The 23,411-nt window shown below is 46.8% G+C and overlaps 1 protein-coding gene across 2 annotated transcripts in view; it reads left to right on the forward strand.

Annotated features, from left to right (window-relative positions):
- The window catches only part of rhbdf1b (rhomboid 5 homolog 1b), a 27,364-nt gene continuing 3,953 nt past the window's right edge, over window positions 1–23,411 (forward strand). The window contains exons 1-8 of one of the 2 annotated variants that reach the window (XM_083686923.1): window positions 1–264; window positions 13,450–13,600; window positions 14,194–14,333; window positions 19,819–20,038; window positions 20,338–20,544; window positions 22,202–22,324; window positions 22,594–22,757; window positions 23,038–23,289. In XM_083686923.1, the coding sequence (XP_083543049.1) occupies window positions 13,478–13,600; window positions 14,194–14,333; window positions 19,819–20,038; window positions 20,338–20,544; window positions 22,202–22,324; window positions 22,594–22,757; window positions 23,038–23,289 (1,229 nt within the window). In that variant the 5' untranslated portion in view covers window positions 1–264; window positions 13,450–13,477. Of the gene's footprint in view, window positions 265–13,449; window positions 13,601–14,193; window positions 14,334–16,946; window positions 17,601–19,818; window positions 20,039–20,337; window positions 20,545–22,201; window positions 22,325–22,593; window positions 22,758–23,037; window positions 23,290–23,411 lie in introns of those variants that run through there. The other variant, XM_083686924.1, reaches the window with a different exon arrangement.

The raw sequence follows: 23,411 nt of genomic DNA on the forward strand, positions 1-23,411 counted from the left end.
TGGGAGAATGTCGTGAACGGGAGCGACGTTAGGTTTTCCAGGGATTCCAGCATTTTTGACGTGATGTTGTGAGCGTAGCCCCACCCATACACCTCTCGGATACAGTAATATTAGAGGAGATTGCATTTTCTTTTTTATATCATCTTGTTATAGCATGGTGTAGTTATGAAGTGACTGCCGTACCACGTTAGATCGTTCATCGGTGTGCAACCACACACCGGCGAATCAATCTGCAGAGCCGAGGACCGGAGAATTTTCAGTAAGGTATGTGTGCTGGAAATGATCGGACCGTGCATTTGGTTGTGTCTAAAAAGTGTCAAATGAATGTCAACTGCAGATGCGACTCTGTCATATCATTGACGCTCTGCAGCCTAAATATAATCAACGAATGTATTGACCTCTATCTAGTCCACTTATTCAAATATTCTATTGTCCACTTATTCAAATAGTCTATTGTTCAAATATTGTGAGTAGGTCTCTCTCTTTTCATGACTCTGGCAAGGCAATGCATCTGCCTGCTCTGCTGTCAATCATCAGCGACGACACACACACACACACACACACACACACACACACACACACACACACACACGCACGCAGACACCGCCTCACTGACATCTGTCCTTGGTTGTCTAGGTGTGGGGTGCCCGAGGAGAGAGGGGGCCATAACCTCATGTGTTTGTATTTGTTTGGAGACTTGAGGCAAGAAAATATTCTTTAGGGATTCTCCATTACTTGAGGTTTTGCATAACTGCACTCAATTCAGTCATGATGATAGCCATAGGCCAAAGCTATGAGAGTAACAGGTGGAATCATCCCTCTCCTCCTCCTCTCTTCCTCTCTCTCAGAGGCAGCCTGACTCAGAAAGTAGGTTATATTGCTTCTATTCCTCATGACCTCCACAATCCATCCTTGGGTTATTGATGTCTCCCTGGCTAAGGCTGAGACATGTGACCAACACAGGCAGTCAGTCAATAACTGCAAATGTTCTAATTTTCCCTCTCTCACATTTTACTGGCTCGTGTCAGATTTAATGCATATAATCTTTTAGAAAATGTCAGAGGCACTATGGTGAACCACAGGGTGTACATACTGGGTCAGTTGTCTTTTGTGTTTACAGAGGGTCCCACAGGGACTAAAACTGACCTCTAACCTGAAGTGTTTGTTTTGGTTTCCTGTTTGACAGGAAGTGCCCTTTTTGATGAGATGGTTTTAGTGGACCTTTTTTTTCTCCACACCATGCTCACCGTAATGATGCAATCTCCTTTTATATCCACATGCTTATTTCAGCGGTGTTGCCCAGCTTATTACAATGCTGTTACTGAAAACTGACCTGGTGTGCTGGGGGCTTTCAGGGGAGGCTGGCGGCGCAGCCATTGTCCATGCTTTACAATGAGCCCGTCCTCCAATTTCTACCCCCACCAGCCTCCCCTGGTTTAGATCCTCTACTGATGCAGTGACGATGAGAAACTGTTCAGGATCAGGAATAGTGGCGAGCAGCTGCTATATGCCCCTTTTCTCTCCAGCATAATATTTAACAAGACGACATGCTTGTCTTACCATGTCTAAGGCCTATCTCACAACAGCTAACTGATTTGAGGGGCATGAAAAGCAAGGCTGCGTATGGTTCCCTGGAGGCCAATCCCAGTGATTGACAACAGCTTCCGAATTCCACTTTAAAGCAAGGTGTTGGTTAGGCACTTTGGTATATCAGCCAGTGATTATATCATGTTACTCTCTACTCGAATGTGGGAGTAGTTTGGAATTAGAATGATGGATATTGTTGAAGAATGTAGTACTGTAGGGTGTGGCATGACAGTAAACTGTTCTCTTTCTCAGTAGTTTGGGAAAGTTCATTCTTCCACATTTGTGCGAGCACACACACACACGCCCGCGCGCACACGCAAACTCACTCTCACACACACACACGCACACTCACACGGACACGCACACACGCGCGCGCACACACACACACACACATGCACACGCACACTCACACTCACACGGACATGCACACACGCGCGCACACACACACACACACACACACACACACACACACACACACACACACACACACACACACACACACACACACACACACACACACACACACACACACACACACACACACACACACACATCAAGTGAATATCCAGGCCTTGTCAGTTTCCTGTTTGCAACCCTGTCAGGTAGTTTCCTGTTTGGTATGTCTACCACCTTTTTCTCTGTACATTGCCAGTTTCAACACACACACACACACACACACACACACACACACACACACACACACACACACACACACACACACACACACACACACACACACACACACACACACACACACACACACACACACACACAAGCCCAAGCAGGTCTGGGCATGTAGTCTAAATCAGCAGTGATATTATTGGGCAAGTTTATTTCATGTTTATTTCAGGACTGGTGCTCTGGTATCTGAACCTCAGGGAAGCAGCAATAGCAATAGCAGCAGCAGCAGGAGGTCACTATCTTCTTTACAGTCTAGTCTGGCCAGCACAGCCTCACCTTATGTCAGTGAACATACTGATAACTGTTCAGTTGAACCTCCTCCATAATGCCCTTTATCATAGTAGTGACAACTGACACTTCTGCAACCCCTCTGTGTGTGAGTGGGGTTCCTCTTCACCCTTCTTCCGGTGATGGGGGGCTTCTCTAAACGTGTGTGGTGTGAATGGACTTCCACCGCGGCGGTTCAGCAGGTTCACCTTCCTCCTCCTACCCACAGCAGATGAAAGGAATGACGTTCAATGTGATTGTTGCTTTCAAGCCATTTGTTTTGGCTTCCCCGCGCCGGAAGACATGGTTCTCGGTGGTCTGGGATGGGATTTCTGTAATCCCCTCTCTGGTTTCTGTGTTGCTGGGGGCAGCTGGGCAGAACTGGACAGAGCTGGACAGGCAGGCAGTGGGTGAAGAGGGGGATGAAAGGCTGGATAGATGGATGGATGGGTAGATGGGTGGATGGGTGGGTGGAGGGTAGATGGATAGATGGATAGATGGGTGGATGGGTGGGTGGGTGGAAGGCTGGGTGTGTGGATAGATGGATGGATGGGTAGATGGGTGGATGGGTGGATAATGGCAAGGCATCCTTTGTGGAAAATGATGCTTTGTTAATGGCAATGCCATCCAAAGTCCTCCTATAGGGGATACCAGACTGCACTGTGGAGAGATTGTCAATAGGTCTACTCCATTCTAAAAAGGCTACATTATTTTCCCCTCTAAATATTCTTCATTTCTTCTCTCTTTTCTGTTCTCTCCAATGCAGCATCTGTGCGCAATTATCATTAGATATTCATACAGTGCCAGCCAACAGAGGAAACTCTTATGTTGAGCTCACAGCATGCGGATGGAAGGCTCACAAGGAGATCCATTCATGGTTGCAGGGCAGACCACACATTGACTGTGACTGTGGCCAGCCACCAGCCAGCAGAGACAAAGGACACTTCCATTCCTTCCATTCCATACAAGACAGATGGACCCAGTGACTGACTCTGACTCTTTGAAAATAACTGGCATATGAGACTCTGTGTAACGTCATCCAAAGATCTGTCTCTACCCACAGCATATGTCAGTCGGTGCTTTTGACGCTTTTGTCAGGGTTAAGTGGTAGAGTAAATGTCTTTCGCATGTGAGGAGTATTACTGTATAAAATGGGATTTTCCAGTGAATTGATTAATAGATCAAAATCATTCAGCTATAGATCCATTCAGTTACACTGTAGGTCCATTGAACTCATTTAAGTAATCTGAAATGTGTTGAAGCAGGCAGCCAAGTCTCACCCAGCAGTATCATTACATACAGTGGAGGCTGATGGAGGTAGCCCACTAGGTGTTTGAGACCATTCCTCATTCCATTCTATGCATTACAATGAACCCGTCCTCCAATTTCCACCTCCACTAGCCTCCCCCTGCATTAGATACGGTATCAGTTACCTCTCGTCAGCAAAAGCAGGAAACAGGATGCAGGTTTATTGGTGTTATAAGTGTCTTTTGGTGTAACTTTAGTGCTGTAGTTAAACTAGTCTAGCCTGGGTGAATCTGAGTTACTGGAAAAGTGGTCTGAGATAAAAACAACCTCTGCAGTCTGTGTTGTGGTCAGGCTGGGTGTGAATTACAGGTGGATCCTGCCACGTAGTGAAAGTCATGTAGGATTACTTCATTTAACACAGCAGTTATTACTTCATGGGATCCATGAAGCTTAACAGCTTACAGAGCGCTCCCAATGACTGTGTCCCCCTCTGAAGCTGTGGTTAATTCCCTCTTTGCTAATGGACACTATGCAAGCGCTGATCCTGATTACATCACCTCCATCACTTTGATGCACATGTCACTCTGAGTACCATTTATGAAATGGAGTAAACTGCCATGGGATTGACCCTCTTCCTGAGTAGGTTCTAAACAGTGTGAATGGAATTTGGATCTCGGGTGATGTGCCTGGTCATGTCATAAGTATATAGCCTCAGCCTCATGGCACATACCTGGTTCTACCGGCGTCACTGTCCCGCTTTCGCTTGCAGAGGGACTCTCCTGGTGTCACTGTCCTGCTGGACTGTAACTTGCAGAGGGACTCTCCTGGTGTCACTGTCCTGCTGGACTGTAGCTTGCAGAGGGACTCTGCAGTGCAGCAGTTAGTGTTTGTTTTCCAGGGAAGTAAGCTGTGCCAGTTAGAGAGATAGCCAACCCTCAGTCTCCAACAGTGTCTCTGTTCTCTCCCCTGAGGGACAACTCCCTCACAGGTCTTTCCATTTCCCCCTGTCTTCTCTCTATCCACACCCCCCCCCACCCCAACCCTCTTCTTTCTAATCTCTTTTCCTTTAGGTTCCTTTCACCAGCTTACCATTTCAAAACCACAAACTGACAGACTACAACCAGACTTGTCTTTCAGCTAGAGCTCAGTCTTTTGAAGTCACCTGGCATGATGGTTGAAGAAATGCACTTTTTCTTTCATGGGTTTTTGGCAGTCATATATGCCATGAGGTATTGGGACCATTGGAACAACAAAAGGGTTCTCCTTATGGAATTTTCCGTTTCATTTAGAATATTCCTTTTTCTGTTTCCGCCATTAACTGTATACTGGACTTACCTCATACTCTTATGAATTATAAATTATATGGATAACGCCCCTGGAAAAGTTGTTAGCAGTTTAATATGCAAATAGAGCTTTCCCCAAGTTGGTTTCCCAACAGCCACCAGCCAAAGCTGAGAACTTGTTAGAACTAGCCCACTGTAGGTCAATGGCACAGTGACGCAGAGAAAGGCTGAGTGCAGTAACAGCAGGGGAGGCTGGTGGAGGCAGAAATCATGTTTGATACCATTCCATCCACTACAATGAGCCCGTCCTCCAATTTCGACCTCCGCCAGCCTCCCCTGAGGAACAGTGGGTTGCGTACACGGGGTTGCCAGCAGCTGGCTCATTAGCACAGGACCTTTAGCATACAAGCTAACACAAGTAAATACAGGATCATAAATACCTGTTGTTAACTAAATGCAGGTCTTTGGCAAAACAACCAAACACTGCATATTGTTTAACCATGCTTTAGGCTATATACACACTGGAAACAAATGTATGTAAATGGGTATCACATGTTGTTTAGGCAATTAGGCTATTAGGAGGTAGAACCACTCAGCTTCTTCTTATCCACAGGAGGAGACCCAAGACCGGGGGGGGGGGGGGGGGGGCTACAGTAGGGAGCAAGTACACAATGAGACTTCTGTGGGCCGATCAGGACGTGGATCCAGGAGGGAGCGTCCCAGCAGAATTGCATAGCGCCTCTCTCTTTCTTCTCACAAAATGTCATGTCCTCTATTTCTTTTTCTCCTTTTCATGCATTCTCCATTCCTTCCTCTCTTTTTTCCTGCCATGCTAATCTCTGGAGGGAGTGCTGAGTTGATAACCAGCACTTCCACAAGCTGTCAGATTCACACTGAGAGCACCAGCTGGGTTGGAACTCTCCTTCCATACTGAATAAACACAAAGCTGCGCTTTCTAATGTTTACTGATGCATAGCCTATACATACTGTGCATTTCTATCATGAAAAATGATAAATGATAAATAATGAATTATGATATACTGTATATCAGGGAAAAAGCCTACACACCCTTGATAATAGACTTGATAGATTAAATGAATTAACCCTGGCCAACAACCAAAGAGACCAGTTTCATTTTGCTTGACAAATAGCAATAGCTCAGCCAAAGACTCTAAGGTGGATGAGCCCAAAATGAATCTCTTCTTGGGGGTTAGTTTTCAGTGTGAAGCGCTGGGCCTGTTTAACATGCAAAGCTCGGGTGCTGTAAGTTTGGTTATGCTTTTTAAAGGAATTCAACTGTCTGTTTATGCCATGGCTTCACATTGCTAATTAAAAAGCACCCGCTTTGATGCCCAGGTAGCCCCGTGAGTCTCCCGCCTGTAGAGGAACATGTGCGCTGAAGCAGATATTAACGCCTGCTTCCTGCCACGCTCTGATTACGGTTGTTTTTGTTGTTCTGTGGTTTTTCACCGAGGGCAGGCTAATTCTCCCAGGACATAAAGTTTTTGCAGTCAGGGAAGAGAGTATAGAACAACACAGTATTGGGTGCTTGAAGGAACGCATTCCTTATCTGCCCTAAATCATTTGGGAAGTCATTCAAAGGGAATGTTTAGTCCCACTATACCCTTTTGGAACTCCTACAATTCTGTTTGTGTGTGGGACATGATGTAGTAAATATATAATGATATTTTCATAATTAATTTCCACCTGACTGATGTGAACTCTTGTCATCTTGTGGTTGGGAGTTCACCAGCCCATTCAGGAGTCACACTGGAGGTCTGTGGCCTACAGTAGGTTTATATGGATTCATATCAGGCCATGGGCCTTACTGTTCCTCACCCAGCACTATGCTTTGGACAACTACCAGGCGAGGCCGGTGGAGGTAGAAATCAGAGGACGGGCTCATTGTAATGCATGGAGTGGAATGAGGAATGGTATGAAACAAGTGTGTTATGAAAGTGGCCACATTGACATGGTTAATGCTTCTAGAGCTGCCCCCTGATGCTGTCATTTGAGTGCCCAGCACCTACGAGAACCCCCAAAGGATCCACCCTGTCCCTAGGCAAACCAAAACTAGCTTTGACAGCCAGATGTGTGTTGTCAGAATCAGGCTGGCAGAGTGGCACAGCTCTACCATGGCACATACATAACGTAACGTACCCACCTCATGCCATCAGAAGCAGAACTGAGTAGGGTGAAATGGGACGGAAAGACCGGCTCTCCAGAGGAATCTGAGGTATTTCCTAGCATGTGCAGCGAGTGTGGAGCCAGCCAGTGTGCCCTGAGTAGCAAACAGTCACTTCTATCGGAAAATCTATACAGGATCAGTGGAAGATTGAAGATAGAGAATGTTTTGGGACAGTTTTATTTGATCTAGTATATGCCCACTTTGGATGTATACTGTAGGTGTCAGTGGAGGCTGGTGGAGGTAGAAATCCACCAGCCTCCCCTGAGGAACAGTGGGGTGCTTACACAATGTTGCCAGCAGCTGGCTCATTAGCACAGGACCTTTAGCATACAAGCTAACACGTAAATACAGGATCATAAATACCTGTTGTTAAACAAATTCAAGTGTTTGGCACACATGCTTTAGGCTACACGTGTGTTTGATACCATTCCCTATTCCGTTCCATGCATTGCAACAAGCCCATCCTCTGATTTCCACCTCCACCAGCCTCCCCTGTTCTAGTTTATCTATGGTGACTTGGTCCATGTTATATAAAACTCCCAATCTGCCTCCACTTCCCAACTATACATAATGCATTATGAACCGGATTTGACTTGACGTACGCATAACTCTGATGTTCACATAAATCATGCATTGATATCCATGGGAAATTTCAGTTACACGCACGCCGTTCCAGTTGCGATTGAGCCCTGTCTACGGTCAGTAGGCTATGAAGTCATGCTTACAGCAAACTTCTTTTAAAGTGAAGTAAAGTGGTAGCAAATTGCATGAGCATCGTTGAGTGGGATGTGTTAACTAACTCAGCCTGTGGTATAGCTGCTCAGAAGATACCACCCACCCATCCTGATGGAGAGACGTGATAGGTTGTGACTCACTGTTGGGTAAACTGTTGCAACGAGACGGAGGACGTACAGAAACCACATGGCAAAGAAACGCAGAGACAAAGACAGATGGCCATCAGATGGTGATCTTCAAAAGGAAGCCAGTCTTGCGTATCTGAGGAAGAATGTACATGAAAGAATAGAACTCTGTTATACTCACTCAAGTATGCAAGGAAGTATACATACTTCAAAGTATGCAAGTAGACTTTCATGTCAGTGTCCAACACTAAGCCATAGACGTATTGCCAGCCTACCTACCACCCCACAGTCCATACACATGCTCATGGAGTGATTTGGGGTAAATAAAATGGAGCAGTAATGGTAGATTATCCTTTGTGGCATATGGTATCTCACTGGTAGAATGAATTCAAAGAAGATTAGTATATTTTGGCATGATGTGCTGCTGCAGTTTATGAAAATTATGATGATGATGATGATGATGATGATGATGATGATGATGATGATGATGATGCTTATGATGATGCTGGAGTAGACTTGTGAAAGATTTAAAAATGTAGGGTAAACCATATTCGAGAGAGTTAATGGTTGGTAAAACTTCACTTATCTGGTTTGTACATACATAGATAAATGCCCCATAAACCCTGCTTCTTCTGCTTATTGGCATTGCTTCAAATACAGTTTTTCCAAAGGAGGACACCATTTTTATTATTTTTGTTTTCTGTCATTGTGGCAGATGTAGCCTATGATGTATGACCTAATAATCCTGTTTGTTTTCCTGGGTAGACGTGCAGCTGGTCTGAGCGTGTGTTGTTGAGCTTGTGTTGGGTGAGAGAAAGCTACACACACACACACACACACACACACACACACACACACACACACACACACACACACACACACACACACACACACACCACACTACCGCTCGCAGGAAGGAAGTGACCTAATGAGGTCATTCATCACACACACACACACACACACACACACACACACACACACACACACACACACACACACACACACACACACACACACACACACAATTCAGACTTCTGATGTCACAAATTTGGAGGGGAGGGAACTAATATTACAGAGAATTATCTGAGAGCTGAACATTTTGCTGTGGAGAGGGGGAGTGGCCTGTTGGTCATTGGGAATGGCCTCTCAGAGATCATACCACATCAAGCAACACATTTACATGTCAAATGAGAGAGGACGTCACCTTTGTTTGGACTAAGATCATATCAAGTCTTTTGCTTAATGCACAATAAAAACAGATGTGCTGTACAACGTTTTGGGCCCTGAAAGGTTGCAGTAACCTTATACTGAGTTTGCAATAGAGAAATTGATTCTTTCATGAATAAACAAGTTATTTCGGGACACCAGGGGGAAAAAGCAGTGGAGGAAGTGTCAATTAACGTTAGAAAAATGCTGCTCTGCATTTCTATTCACAAGCAGAGCAGATTGAAATATGAGAGAGGGAGGGAGGGAGAGAGAGAGAGAGAGAGAGAGAGAGAGAGAGAGAGAGAGAGAGAGAGAGAGAGAGAGGATGGATAGAGAGAGAAACAGAAATAGGGAGATAGAGACAGAAAGAGGGAGGGAGAGAGAGAGAAAAGAGTGAAAGGAAGAGTTGGTTTTGGGAACTGAAAGCCTATTGAAATGCACACACACAATGAGGAGTAACTTGAGCTTGATTCACACACTGTGCGGTGGCTGCACTGAGGCCAATAAGACAGGACCATGTTTGGACAAGTCATGGGTTTCATGCAAAGTGAAATTGTTTAATGTCAAACGTAAAGGGTGAGAAAATGTCAACCTATGCAAAGTAGACCCATGTGAGAAAGCTCCACATCTATGAAGACATGTATAATATGAGCTGACTGATTTCTCTCTGTGGGTTGTCTGTCTCATCCTGAGGAGACTTTTTAATAGAAGGAATGAGACAAAGATGGACAGGACGGTCAACATCTGAGATAATGTCATAGAAGAAAGTAGAAAACAACCCAGGGACAGTGGTTCAGTTTAGTTCCCTCCACTTCCATTCACTTCCATTCACTTCCATTCTCTCTTGGCCCCCTGATGCAGACGGGGACACTTCCTGGATGATCTTTGATGTTTATGACATCACTGTCCAGTCCCCCTCTCTCTCTCTCTCTCTCTCTCTCTCTCTCTCTCTCTTTCTCCTTGTTGCCTGACAGGAACAAGCCAGTCATGTGGCCCAGAGGGATTATAGCCTGGACCTTAATCTGTCTGTCAAACAGAAACACAGAAACGTAGAAAATTGGGGAGGAGGGGAGGGGGAAGAAGGGATAGAAGGATCATGGGATAACAAACGCTGATGTGTGTTTGTTGAGTGCAGCGGACAGGGGGATGAGAGAAGAGGTGGTTTGTTGATCACATTGGTTCTGGTTAGTCTCACCATGATTTCTTGTACAGCACTATAAACCTCTCTGACGTGGAGGAATGGAACCACAGACTTGGTGTGTGTGTGTGTGTGTGTGTGTGTGTGTGTGTGTGTGTGTGTGTGTGTGTGTGTGTGTGTGTGTGTGTGTGTGTGTTTGTGTACGTGTGTGTGTGTGTGTGTTTGAGTGTGTGCATGCGTAGTCGCTGCTTTGCCATAGGATGTGGTTGGATTGTTCTGGTGAGATGCTATTTGTAGTGGAGTGTTCACTCCCTGTCTCTGCGAAGGAGCACACAGGGTTCTAGATCCCAACCGCAGAGTAACAGTCACAGTAAAGTGGCCCGAGGAATAACTGAACACTTTATATGCTGCTTTTTTATGCATTCTTTACCGTCAACCCCATTACCCCTTGGGTTTGGAAACACACCCAGTCCCGCTGACTGGCTAGCTAGCAGTGCTGCTGATACTGAATAGCACACAGCTTGTTGGACTTGGCTCGAGCCAGTCTGAATATTCGGCTCCAGGATCACTTATGATTGTTCTGTTAATGATTTCATGGCAAGGGGAAGCAGTGTAATTTACTTCTCAGAAATGCTTCTAAATGAATCACAGAGACGTCCGCATCTGAGATCTCCAGAGGTTCTTGGGTGGCAGTTGGCACTTCCATCTTTCATATGATACATTCAGATGTTCTTTTCACGATTATGTCCTATTTACTTTTCCTTTATCCGGCTCAAGGACTTCCTCCTGAGAACAATTAGATCCCTCATTGCCACCTCAAACATGGGACAGGATCCCAACACAACATCCAACCAAGACCACCCTGGTAGCCAAACATTCCTGTTACAGTAGTATAGAGGAGCCTTGCAATGTGTGTGTGTGTGTGTGTGTGTGTGTGTGTGTGTGTGTGTGTGTGTGTATGTTTGTGTTTGTGTGTGTGTGTGTGTGTGTGTGTGTGTGTGTGTGTGTGTGTGTTTGTGTGAGTGTGTGTGAGTGTGTGTGAGTGTGTGTGTGAGTGTGTGTGTGTGTGTGATTGGAAAGAGATTGAGGTTATTGACGTCGAACCTTCTTGAAAAAACTTTAAACGTCTGCCTTTACCCATTCCCATACCCAGCCACTAGAGAAGGTGTGGGTATGTGTTTGTGGGTTTGCTACTGTGTATGTGTGTGTGTGTGTGTGTGTGTGTGTGTGTGTGTGTGTGTGTATGTGTGTGTGTGTACTAGGTCTGCCTCTCATGTCTCTCCTCTCCCTGTGTTTCCAGCTGTGTGTGTGTAGTAGTGTGTAGTAGTGTGTAGTAGTGTGTAGCCCAATTATCTCCCCTCTGCGTTCCTGTAAACTGAATTCCTCAGTAGTTTATGTGTGGAGCCCTTAATTATGTTTGGGAATGAGTCAGACTCTTTGATCTGTCGGTTCCGGTATGGAGCCCTGCTTCCAGGGGGGTGAATGTGGTTATGGTTAGCTCATTACTGATGGTTATTGTACACAGTGCGGTTGGGCAGATATTACAGATTATCGTGATATTGTTCTCTTGCAGAACATAGTCTGTAAAAGTGTTTAAAGATATTCCATATATGTGCATAACTACAGTACAAGTGCAGTGTCCAGCTTTTTGCTTATCTAGCTGGCTCTTTGTTTCACCAGACTATTTACATCACAGGCCAGGACACTTGATGCGCTGCACTTCAGTCATTTTTGCTCAGGCTGGCATGTCTCCACTATATTCAGCAGTGAGCGATATTATTGTATATCATTATAGTCATATTGTGAATAAGAAAATGTAGATATCGCCCCAACTGTGTGTGTGTGTGTGTATATATATATATGCCATTTAGCTGAAGCTTTTATCCAGAGCGACTGACATTGCAGTGAGTGCATACATTTTTCAGTATATATGGTCCCAGCAGGAATCAAACCAATGCCCTACCAACTGAGCAGAGGACCATGTGTCTGTGTGCGTGCGTGCGCGTGCGTGCTTGCATGCCTGTTCGACTATAGTTTTGCAACAAAAGAGTAGACTTTCCATCTGTGCAGCTCTACGTGAAGGGATAAGATGTGGTGAACAATTTTAGGAGAATGAGCGCCCTCTTGTGGAAACTCATGGCAGTAAAACATCCATAGATATCAATACAGGCAGCCAGCCCTCGATATCGATTTAATATAATAGCACATCATACTGAATATCAACATAACTCATGGCATTCAGAGTGATACAGAGAGTTATCAGGTGAGAGATATCAGAGTGTGTACCTCCACCAGCCTCCCCTGCTGGAGAGATACCAGAGACAGAGGACCAAGGGTGCAGGCCAGTGTTGTGTCTACAGCAGCGTCTGTGACCAGATGGACAGACAGTGGACAGAGGACAGGGGTGTGCCTGCTAAGGAGGGCACGCTGTCTGTGTTGGACTGACAGGATTGGGAGATGAGGATTAGCTGACTGCCCAATAAGCAGAATTACTAGATAAAGCCGCGCCGTGCGTTCTGACCACACGTTGTGTTCGTTTGTCGTATTTTACTGCCCTGTGTTGTTGTGGCTATGGAGTATTGTTGTACTGAGGATTATTGGAAGTATATGGATTATTGTAGTCTGACTACGCCCTTCTATTTGCCCCATGGAGATTAATAATAAAGTCATATTGAATTGAATTGTGTATTGTGATCTGAGTAATGTAAATGATTTACACTGGCACAGTACAGAGACAAGCGTGGGAGACACACCAGACAGAGAACTATCTGATATAATAGGATTACAAACAGAAATGGAAGTGAATGTGAATTCCATGGATACTGTCCAAGTGTGTGTGTGTGTGTGTGTGTGTGTGTGTGTGTGTGTGTGTGTGTGTGTGTGTGTGTGTGTGTGTGTGTGTGTGTGTGTGTGTGTGTGTGTGTGTGTGTGTGTGTGTGTGTGTGTGTACTAGGTCTGTCTCTCATGTCTCTCCTCACCCTGTGTTTCCAGCTGGCAGGCATAGGGGGCGGTAGTGAGCATGGCTGAGGAGGGCCAGCAGGAGAGAGGCAGCAGCAGTCTGCAGAGGAAGAAGCCCCCCTGGCTGAAACTGGACATCCCCATCATCCAGCTGTCTCTGGATGAGACCCCCACACTCATACAGGTACTACATACAGCTCCAGTCACCCTTCCTCAAGTGGAATACCATAGTAGAGTATAGCATGGTAACCTAAATGTAAGCTAATTGTATACTATAGTTTTATAGTTTATAGTTTTATAGTTGTAACTGTGTGAATGGTTCTTGGGCTTGTCCCTGTCGGAGAGACTTTTGAAGAACCATTTTTGGTGCCATGTAGAACCCTCTCTGTGGAAAGCATGGAAAGAGTGTAGCAGGGTTCAATTCAATTGCAAATTTCAATATTTTTTTAGTTTCAATTGACAGTAGAATGTAAATAACAGTTGGAACATACAGGAAACCCAAATACTCTGATTTCGTCTATATACTTGAACAATCATTGAAAACGAATGTCCTTTTTTCAATTACCTTATTGGAATTCAATTCACGACTGGAATTTATGGAATTGAAAAGGAGTTGGCCCCAACCCTGGAGTGTAGTGTAATATTCAGTAGAGCAGAGTTGTTGACTGTGTTGCCCGTGTGTGTGTGTGTGTGTGTGTGTGTGTGTGTGTGTGTGTGTGTGTGTGTGTGTGTGTGTGTGTGTGTGTTGTGTGTGTGTGTGTGTGTGTGTGTTTGAAGCCGGTGAAGAGGCAGCCAGGGTTCCTGCGCAGTGTGAGTATGCCTGGGGAGAACTCATACTCCGGCATCGCCGCCTTCGACTCCAACCACCTCAGACCCCCCCTCCAACGACAGCCCTCCATCACACAGACCATCAAGAGGTAGGACACACACACACACGCACACGCACGCACACACACACACACACACACACACACACACGCAGACACTTCCCCCTTCGCTTATCTGCTTATTTTCTATATCTATGATTTCTGCCTAATTTGAGGTCTAAAAACCCCTTTCACAAACTCTGACTTGGCTCACTGAATCTGCTTCTCGCTTCCAGCTGATCTGATCTCACTTTCTTTTCTCTTCTTGTCTTGCTTTTTCCTTTTCTCCTTTATTTCCCCCCCTGTCTGTCCTGCTCTGGCCTCCTGCTGCACCTGGGTCTGGTGGATGTGTAGTGAGAAGAGGGTGCGTTTTGAGAGGGTCAACACGGTCCCTCCTAAGGGCCAGCGGAGCCCCCGGCGGGTGTCCATCCTCCGCAGGCGCTCCTGTGTCCCCAAACTGCCCACACGCAGACGCTCATCCATCCCCAAACAGATCATCAGGTACAGCAAAGAGGGAGGAAGGGAAGGAGGGAGGGAAGGAGGGAGGGAGGGAAGGAGGGAAGGGAAAGAGAGAGAGGTATGAGGAGGGGAGAGAAAGAGGGGGAAAGGGGAGAAAAAGAGAGAAAGAGGGAAGGGGGAAAAGAGGTCCCCAAATTCCTCATCAGGTATAGCAGCAGGGCAGGGCAGAGATTGGAAAAGAGGGAAGAATCAAGGAGAGGAACCTGCGTTTATGTGTGAATCCTCAGAGACGACCCAGGACCACACCTGCAGATTACAGTCTCTGGTTGTTGTTGAGTACTGCTCATGACGCACACAGAGCATGATACAGACTCTCACGACATCCAGACCACATCAAGGCCACCCTGCTAATTGTCTGATGGACTTACACCAAAGGCAACTATCCTAGTGAGATTCACTTCAAAGGAACACCCAGCTTGGCTTTCGCATGCAAGGCGAGGTGTGTGTGTGTGCGTGTGTGTGTGTGTGTGCGCGTGTGTGTGTGTGTGTGTCTGTGTGTGTGTGTCTGTGTCTGTGTGTGTGTGTGTGTGTGTGTGTGTGTGTGTGTGTGCGTGTGTGTGTGGGCGGGGGGAATTTGTTTAGGGTCATTGCAAGACAAAATACTGGGCAGTGACGAGGGAAACACAGTTTTTTGTTTATTTGGTGTGTTACAGGAAAACCCCAAAAGCTTCTGCTGAGTCACAGCATGAGAACATCTTTGAACCACTGTGCTAGACTGAGTTAGGGGTCATGCTGTGTTCTGACACAGTGTAATGCTATGTGTGTGTGTGTGTGTGTGTGTGTGTGTGTGTGTGTGTGTGTGTGTGTGTGTGTGTGTGTGTGTGTGTGTGTGCATGTGCGTACATGCGTGCGTGTGTGTGTGTGTGTATTCTGGTACACTGTGTACAGGATCAGTGTGTTGGTATCCTGACAGACTGGTACAGTAATACAGGGGTCTGTTGAAGTGGCACGCTAAACTCCATGCTAAACTCCAGGAATGTCATACAAACCTACTGTTTATACACACTGTGACTACACAGACCTGCCACTGATACTGCTGTGTGATATAGACCTATAGACTTATATATACTTATAGACATGGTGTCGACTTTTGACACGGGCATTATGGATACTTAAAATATATATACATTTAATATATAGACTGCTATTACAGACATTCAATATACAGTACATAGACATCATGAAAAGACAAAGAAGAACTGACCTGCCACAGAGAGACAGACAGACAGACCTCCTGAAGAACTGACCTGCCACAGAGAGAGAGAGAGAGAGACAGACAGACCTCCTGAAGAACTGACCTGCCACAGAGGGAGAGACAGACAGACAGACAGACCTCCTGAAGAACTGACCTGCCACAGAGAGAGAGACAGACAGACAGACAGACCTCCTGAAGAACTGACCTGCCACAGAGAGAGAGAGACAGACAGACAGACCTCCTGAAGAACTGACCTGCCACAGAGAGAGAGACAGACAGACAGACAGACCTCCTGAAGAACTGACCTGCCACAGAGAGAGAGACAGACAGACAGACAGACCTCCTGAAGAACTGACCTGCCACAGAGAGAGAGAGAGAGACAGACAGACAGACCTCCTGAAGGACTGACCTGCCACAGAGAGAGAGAGAGACAGACAGACAGACCTCCTGAAGAACTGACCTGCCACAGAGAGAGAGACAGACAGACAGACAGACCTCCTGTAGCTGACCCTCTTATCACCTTGTCACCCCTCCTTTCTCCCTAAGGCAGTTTGTTTATCATCATGCACAAGGTTCGGGACTAAACAGTGTGAAGCTTGTGCTTTTGTGTGTGTGTGTGTGTGTGTGTGTGTGTGTGTGTGTGTGTGTGTGTGTGTGTGTGTGTGTGTGTGTGTGTGTGTGTGAGCTGAATGATCCTGTTCAGACAGGTCCCGGTGCCCTCCCTCGCCTGATGTGTACAACCTCCCTTCTTTTTTTTTTCTCTCTCTCTCTCTCCTTCTAATCTCTCTCTTCCTGGGAAGTACTGGTATGTAAGTGGGAGAGCGGGTGTGTTTACACACACTCCCCAAACAGGGCTGAGAGAGAGAGAGAGAGAGAGAGGAAAGAAGATAGAGGAGAGAGAGAGAGAGAGAGAGAGGAAAGAAGATAGAGGAGAGAGAGAGAGAGAGAGAGAGAGAGAGAGAGAGAGAGAGAGAAAGAGAGAGACAGAGAGAGAGGCGTGTGCGTATTTGAGAGGAGGTAAGGGGATTCAGAGAGAACTTCAGTCTGTTCCCAGTGAGTCTCCAGCAACAGTGGAGGAAAAAGAGACCGGAGGTTTATCGAGGAATACTGGAGGCCTGCCAACCACAGCACACATCACAGACCAGTCCTGCTGTTGTGGTTGTAGATCTAGAGATCAGGCTCCAAAGAGAGCTAATCTGCGGAGATCACACAGCTTGGAGCTCCCGGGAGTCATTCTTCTGTTGAATGAACGTCTGTGGGGGTCAAAGTCAGCGGGAGAATCTCAACAGTCATCCAACCACTCTAGACGATACAGACTCTCCTCCGGGGGAGAAAGCATCAAGTGAGGATCATCCGCTTCCAGAGAAGACCTTTGATTAAGACGCACTCCTGGCTGAGTGATACCGTGGAGCTGTACCAGCACTCAACCTCAGCTGAGCTTCACCACCCTAGTGCTAGGGAGGAACAGCTGTGTCCCAGAGGTCGGGGGTCAGGGGTGAGGGGTCACAGGGCAGACTGGGACACTATGGTGGTGTGGATCCAGACACCTGCTCCATGTGAGCCACAGGCATGACCCTGCCTGCCTCCTGGGACAACCTGGACAGGTAGGACTGATTGTAGGACGGGGGGAGAGGGAGAGAGGGAGGAGGAGAGGAGGGAGGAGAAGAGAGGGGAGGGGAGGAGAAGGAAAGAAGGGGGAGAGGGGAAGAGAAGCGATGAGAAGTTTTCAGCTGTGCAGGGAAGATTTATTTTCCATCGAATAGGGATGCTTGCATTTATGGTATTGCTAATCTGCCTCACACAACGTAAAAGCTTGAGGAAATGGACACGCAGGGACACGCATCTGTACGTCGGACACACGTTTATCTTCTACAGGAGCTTCAGAAAGGTTAAACATCCATTATTTACGACCATATTCATGTCATAGTGATTTGTCACTCTCAAAGTTATTTGCAAGCTGGTGCCATTAACTGCAATCCCTGAGGGCACTTTCTATTCTGTCTTTGTGTGGTCTACAGAATCATAGCATTGTGTGTTGTCTAAGCTTGCATATCTGTCGTAGATAATTACCGGTATGGTAGATATACTCTACCACCTTGGGATATGATGAAGTTAATTGATGTGGATTGATGTGGTTTTAATCACTGGTTGGCAGACTGGTTTTCTGGATAAAAGAGTTTGGGTGTGTGTGGAGTAGCTGGGAGTGTCACTGAAGTGTGCTCTGTCTCTCCGTCTCTCCGTCTCTGCGTCTCTATCTCACACACACACACACACACACACACACACACACACACACACACACACACACACACACACACACACACACACAGACAGAGTGTGAAGAAGTAGTTTGTAGTGGTCTGGCAGGGAGTCCAACGGTTTCTTTGTTCCTCGCTGCCCCATTCTCCATGGTGAACGTCTGCTCAGCCAGCTCCTCTTACAGTAATGATGAACCTCATGCGCCTCTTTAGCTTTTCCTTTTCTATGTTTACATCCATTGCTGCTCTGAGAGGCTTTCTCTGAATCAGTGCTCACTCTGCCCGCCCAAACTTGTGACCCCTCTTAAAACATTCCTCTCACAGAGGACAACAATCAGCGTCGCAACTCCCTCTCTCCCCTCGCGCAGCCTTAAAAGGCTTCCCCAGCTGGCTCCCTTCTAATGATGAAGACTGTGTTATTACTGACTGTTCTCTTCTCTAAACACTCCTGACGTCCCGGTTCAGAGAAATACCCCTCTCCTCCCGCTGTTTTGCACACACTTTAAGACACTCTTACAAACAGAGAGAAGTTCTCAGACACACACACACACACACACACACACACACACACACACACACACACACACACACACACACACACACACACACACACATACTCTCACTCACTCACACACACTCATACACACACACTCATACACACACACACACACACACACACACACACACACACACACACACACACACACACACACACACACACACACACACACACACACAGGCCATCTGCTTGTCTCATTCATATCCAGTAAAACTCAACGCTCATTCATATCCAGTAAAACGTACAGGGTTTGAACTGCACTAGTGTTCACTAGTTCACGTTTTTTTGTTTTGTTTTCTTGACTTTGGCAGCTGGAGAATGACTCCCCCCTCATTGAGAATTACTGACATTGGTAAATCCTGCTCTGCTCAGTCATTGTTTGACTCAGTTGTGACGCACGTTCCTAATGCCCAGGCCAAACTGTCTCAGGCTTTATAGGCTTTGAAGTAAATGGGGCTGGAGAGAGCTGACACTCAAATATGAAAATATTAATCCTGATGTGACCATGCTCCACATACAGATATGTTTCTGTATACAGCAGGGGAGGCTGGTGGGGGTAGAAATCAGAGGAAGGCCTCCTTGTAATGCATGGAATGGAATGAGGAATGGTATCAAACGCTATTTACTGTAATGTCGTTTCTGTCTTTTTGAGACAGAACTCATGCTTAGAAGGTCACAGTAAATGTTGTAGATATACTGTATTGACTGGACACTTACTTTAAGTCTTGCCCATACATATAGAAGTAAGTCGTAAGTCGCTTTGGATAAAGGCATCTGCTAAATGCCATAAATGTAAAAATAAATGTACATTGCTTATACCTTTCTTATACTGTACATTGCTTTCCTAACACCAAACACCGAAGGTAAAAGGGCTAATGAAAAAGTACAGTACTTGGCATTGTTTTCAATCTGGGCATTACTTAGGAGTAGAACCTACAATTACATCTGCCACTGTCCCGAGGTCAGCAGCTACCTGGTCTGAGATGTCTCTCTGTGTGCCACCAGGGGGACAGCAGACTGGTTTGGGGTCAGTAAGAACAACGACAGCACCCAGCGATGGCGGAGGAAGAGCCTGCAACACTGCAACCTGCGCTACGGCAGGCTGAAGGCCCAGGTGATGAGGGAGATGGACCTGCCCAGCCAAGACAACCTGTCCCTGACCAGCACTGAGACCCCCCCGCCCCTCTACCTCCCCCACCACTCACACACCCATGGCATGCAGAGGGTAGGGCAGCGGCGCAGACAGCAGACGCTTGCCATACTTCTGTATACTTGACATGGATTGTCTCGACTTGTGTTGTGTGTTCTGTTGTGTCATGACTTGTGTTGTGTGTTCTGTTGTGTCATGTCTTGTGTGTGTTTGTTTACCCTATGCCACTCCAATGTTTCTCCCTTGGGTATTGCTCCTAGAATTTGTTTTTGAAGTTTATTTAAATTAAGTTAAATTACAGGAGAATATAGTTAATGTGTGTGTGTGTGTGTGTGTGTGTGTGTGTGTGTGTGTGTGTCTGTGTGTGTGTGTAGATCGTGGACCCCCTGGCGCGCGGGCGTGCGTTCCGTATGGTGGAGGAGATAGACGGGTACAGTGTTCCTCAGACTCCCATCACCCCCGGCGCCGCCTCGCTCTGCTCCTTCTCCAGCTCACGCTCCGCCCTTAACCGGTTACCAAGACGACGCAAGAGAGAGTCCGTGGCCGTCATGAGCTTCAAGGCTGCGGCCGCGCTGGTCAAGGTATGTGTTACATAGAGCTACTGTGGGTGGGTGTGTGTGTGGGTGTGTGGGTGTGTGTGGGTGTGTGTCTTCGTGTTTTCCATATGGGCGAGACCAGGGGAGGCCGGTGGAGGCAGAAATCAGAGGACGGGCTCGTTGTAATGCATGGAACGGAATGAGGAATGGTATTCCGTTCCATGCGTTACAATGAGCCCCTCCTCCAATTTTTGCCTCCACCAGCCTCCCCTAAAACACATACTGCAGTATCAGAGTTTCTGTCTTACACTTTCCAGCAAATTCTCTCTCAAATGTGTCCCCTATAGCTATTTGCAAGTGCAGTAATAATACCAGTACAGGCAATGTCTAATCTCATCAGATCTCTGGAATCACTTCAGGCCCATATTGCCTGGTGGCAGGTTTTCAGATGTTGTTAGATTTGTTGGCTTCTACTCTTTGATGACTCTTTCCAAGATATTCCAGGAGGTGAGTTATGAGGTGTAGTGGCAGGCATGGCTTTGATCTAACAAGATCCATCCCTGGGAGATTAGATGCACTGACAGGGAGTCATGTTGACTCACCGACTCACTGACTATCTATGCACACTAAGTATCGGTACCTTAGATTCCGGCTCACTGATACAGTATAACCCAGATATCACATGTTGTTTTTTGATGGCCTCTTTAAACAGTGCATGCCTCATGTCCTCATTGTAACGGCTACACTCAGACTTCAGCATTAGAAATGCATCAAAAGAATCAGGAAGCCCCGGATCAGTGTTTGGTCGAGATCAGGATCTCTCTTCCTGAAATGGTTGTGGAGACGGATGAATGTTATCCGTCGTGCTGTATCTTGTGAACTTGTGACCCTGCTGAATTACACACAAATCAGTAAGGACGACTGTAGCGTGCTTAGGGACTTAGATAGGAACGGCCGATATAAGGCACCAAAGACACGCACACACACGCATATGCGCATACGCGCACACGCACACACGCACGCTCTCACACACACACACACACACACACACACACACACACACACACACACACACACACACACACACATAATCACCAGTAGCAATCCAGAGTTCTTTGGAGTGGTCTTGTAAAACAATGTTTATTTTCTTTGCAGATGTGTGTGTGTGTGTGTGTGTTTTATATGTCAGTGTGTGTTATGTAAAAGTTGAGCCTGGGCTTGTCTTGTAGGATTAAGCTTTGGGGTGCTTTACACAACACTCTCTCCTCCTGCTGCTGCTGCTGGTGTGTGGTCCAGATGACTAGGAGACAATAACAGGATAATGCCGTCAGAATGCTCAGCTGTCTGTTAACCAGGCAGAGTATTCTAGAACACACAGAGCTAATCCAACCGCTGAGGTCAAAGCACATTAATCAGCAGCACCACAGCTGGTTGTCAGGCAGAATTAGTGATTTCTGGCCATTGGCGGTTTCTGTGGCCTGCTGTATGTGTGCCGGCACGGTTACACTGCCATCCTGACACACAGCATTGCTTATATTTAAGCATGGAATACATTTGTGTCAAAGAATATTGATAAGTGGTGATGATGATGATGATGATGATGATGATGATAATAATTATGGTGTGTGTGTGTGTGTGTGTGTGTGTGTGTGTGTGTGTGTGTGTGTGCGTGTGTACGTGTGTGTGTCTGTGTGTGTCTCAGGGTCGTACCATTCGGGAGGGCACAGCCCGGCGGTATCGCAGACGTAGTTTCTTGCCTCTTGGCTTTCTGGACGACGACACAGTGGACTTCCCTGATGAGCTGGACACCTCTTTCTTCGCCAAGGTGAGAAGCACTTATAGAGTCTCCCATCCAACCCCACCTCAGTCTCCCATCCAACCCCACCTCAGTCTCCCATCCAACCCCACCTCATCCTCCCATCCAACCCCACCTCATCCTCCCATCCAACCCCACCTCAGTCTCCCATCCAACCCCACCTCAGTCTCCCATCCAACCCCACCTCAGTCTCCCATCCAACCCCATCTCAGTCTCCCATGACAATAAATCAATCCATCTCACTCCACCTCTGTTCTTTCCTCCATTCCTCTCTGCAGGATGGTTATATGCATGAGGAGATGTCTACCTACGCTGATGAGGTGTTTGAATCCCCGTCTGAAGCCGCCATTAAAGAAGCAGAGTGTATTAACCTAGCAGACGAGAGTGACCTCACGGGCAGTGCCCTGGGCAAGAGCGAACTAGAGAGGAGCCATCTTATGTTGTGAGTCTATAACACACACACACACACTCACGCACACACTCACACATACACGCACACGCCCACACACACACAAATCGACAAGACACAGTGAGAGACACAGAGACACTCAAATACACAAACATCAAACACACATTCTCAAACATTCCTTTAGCATGCCCTCCTCTGACCCTTCCTCTATCTCCTTCTCTCCTTCTCACTATTCCCTCTCTCTTCTCTCCCTCTCTCTTCTCTCCCTCTCCCTGTCATTCCCTCTCTCTTCTCTCCCTCTCTTTCAATGCAGACCCCTGGAGCGAGGCTGGCGTAAGGCCAAAGATGGCTCCCTGGTCCAGCCCAAGGTGCGCCTGCGTCAGGAGGTGGTGAGTGTGAGTGGGCAGAGGAGAGGCCAGAGGATCACAGTGCCCGTCAAGAGGCTGTTTGCCCGGGAGAAGCGGCCCTACGGGCTGGGCATGGTGGGCAGGCTCACCAACCGCACCTACCGCACACGCATCGACAGCTACGTCCAGAGGCAGATAGAGGACATGGATGACCACAGGTACGGCTGCTCAAAGACACCAGTCAGGGTTTTTCTATGTGTGGAAACTGAGTGTTGACATGTAGGTCCAGTCCAGTCCAATCCAAGGCTTTGTTTTCCCCTCGAAAAAAGGAATATGTACT

The sequence above is a fragment of the Argentina silus genome, assembly GCF_951799395.1.
Source record: "Argentina silus genome assembly, chromosome: 16".
Lineage (NCBI taxonomy): Eukaryota > Metazoa > Chordata > Actinopteri > Argentiniformes > Argentinidae > Argentina > Argentina silus.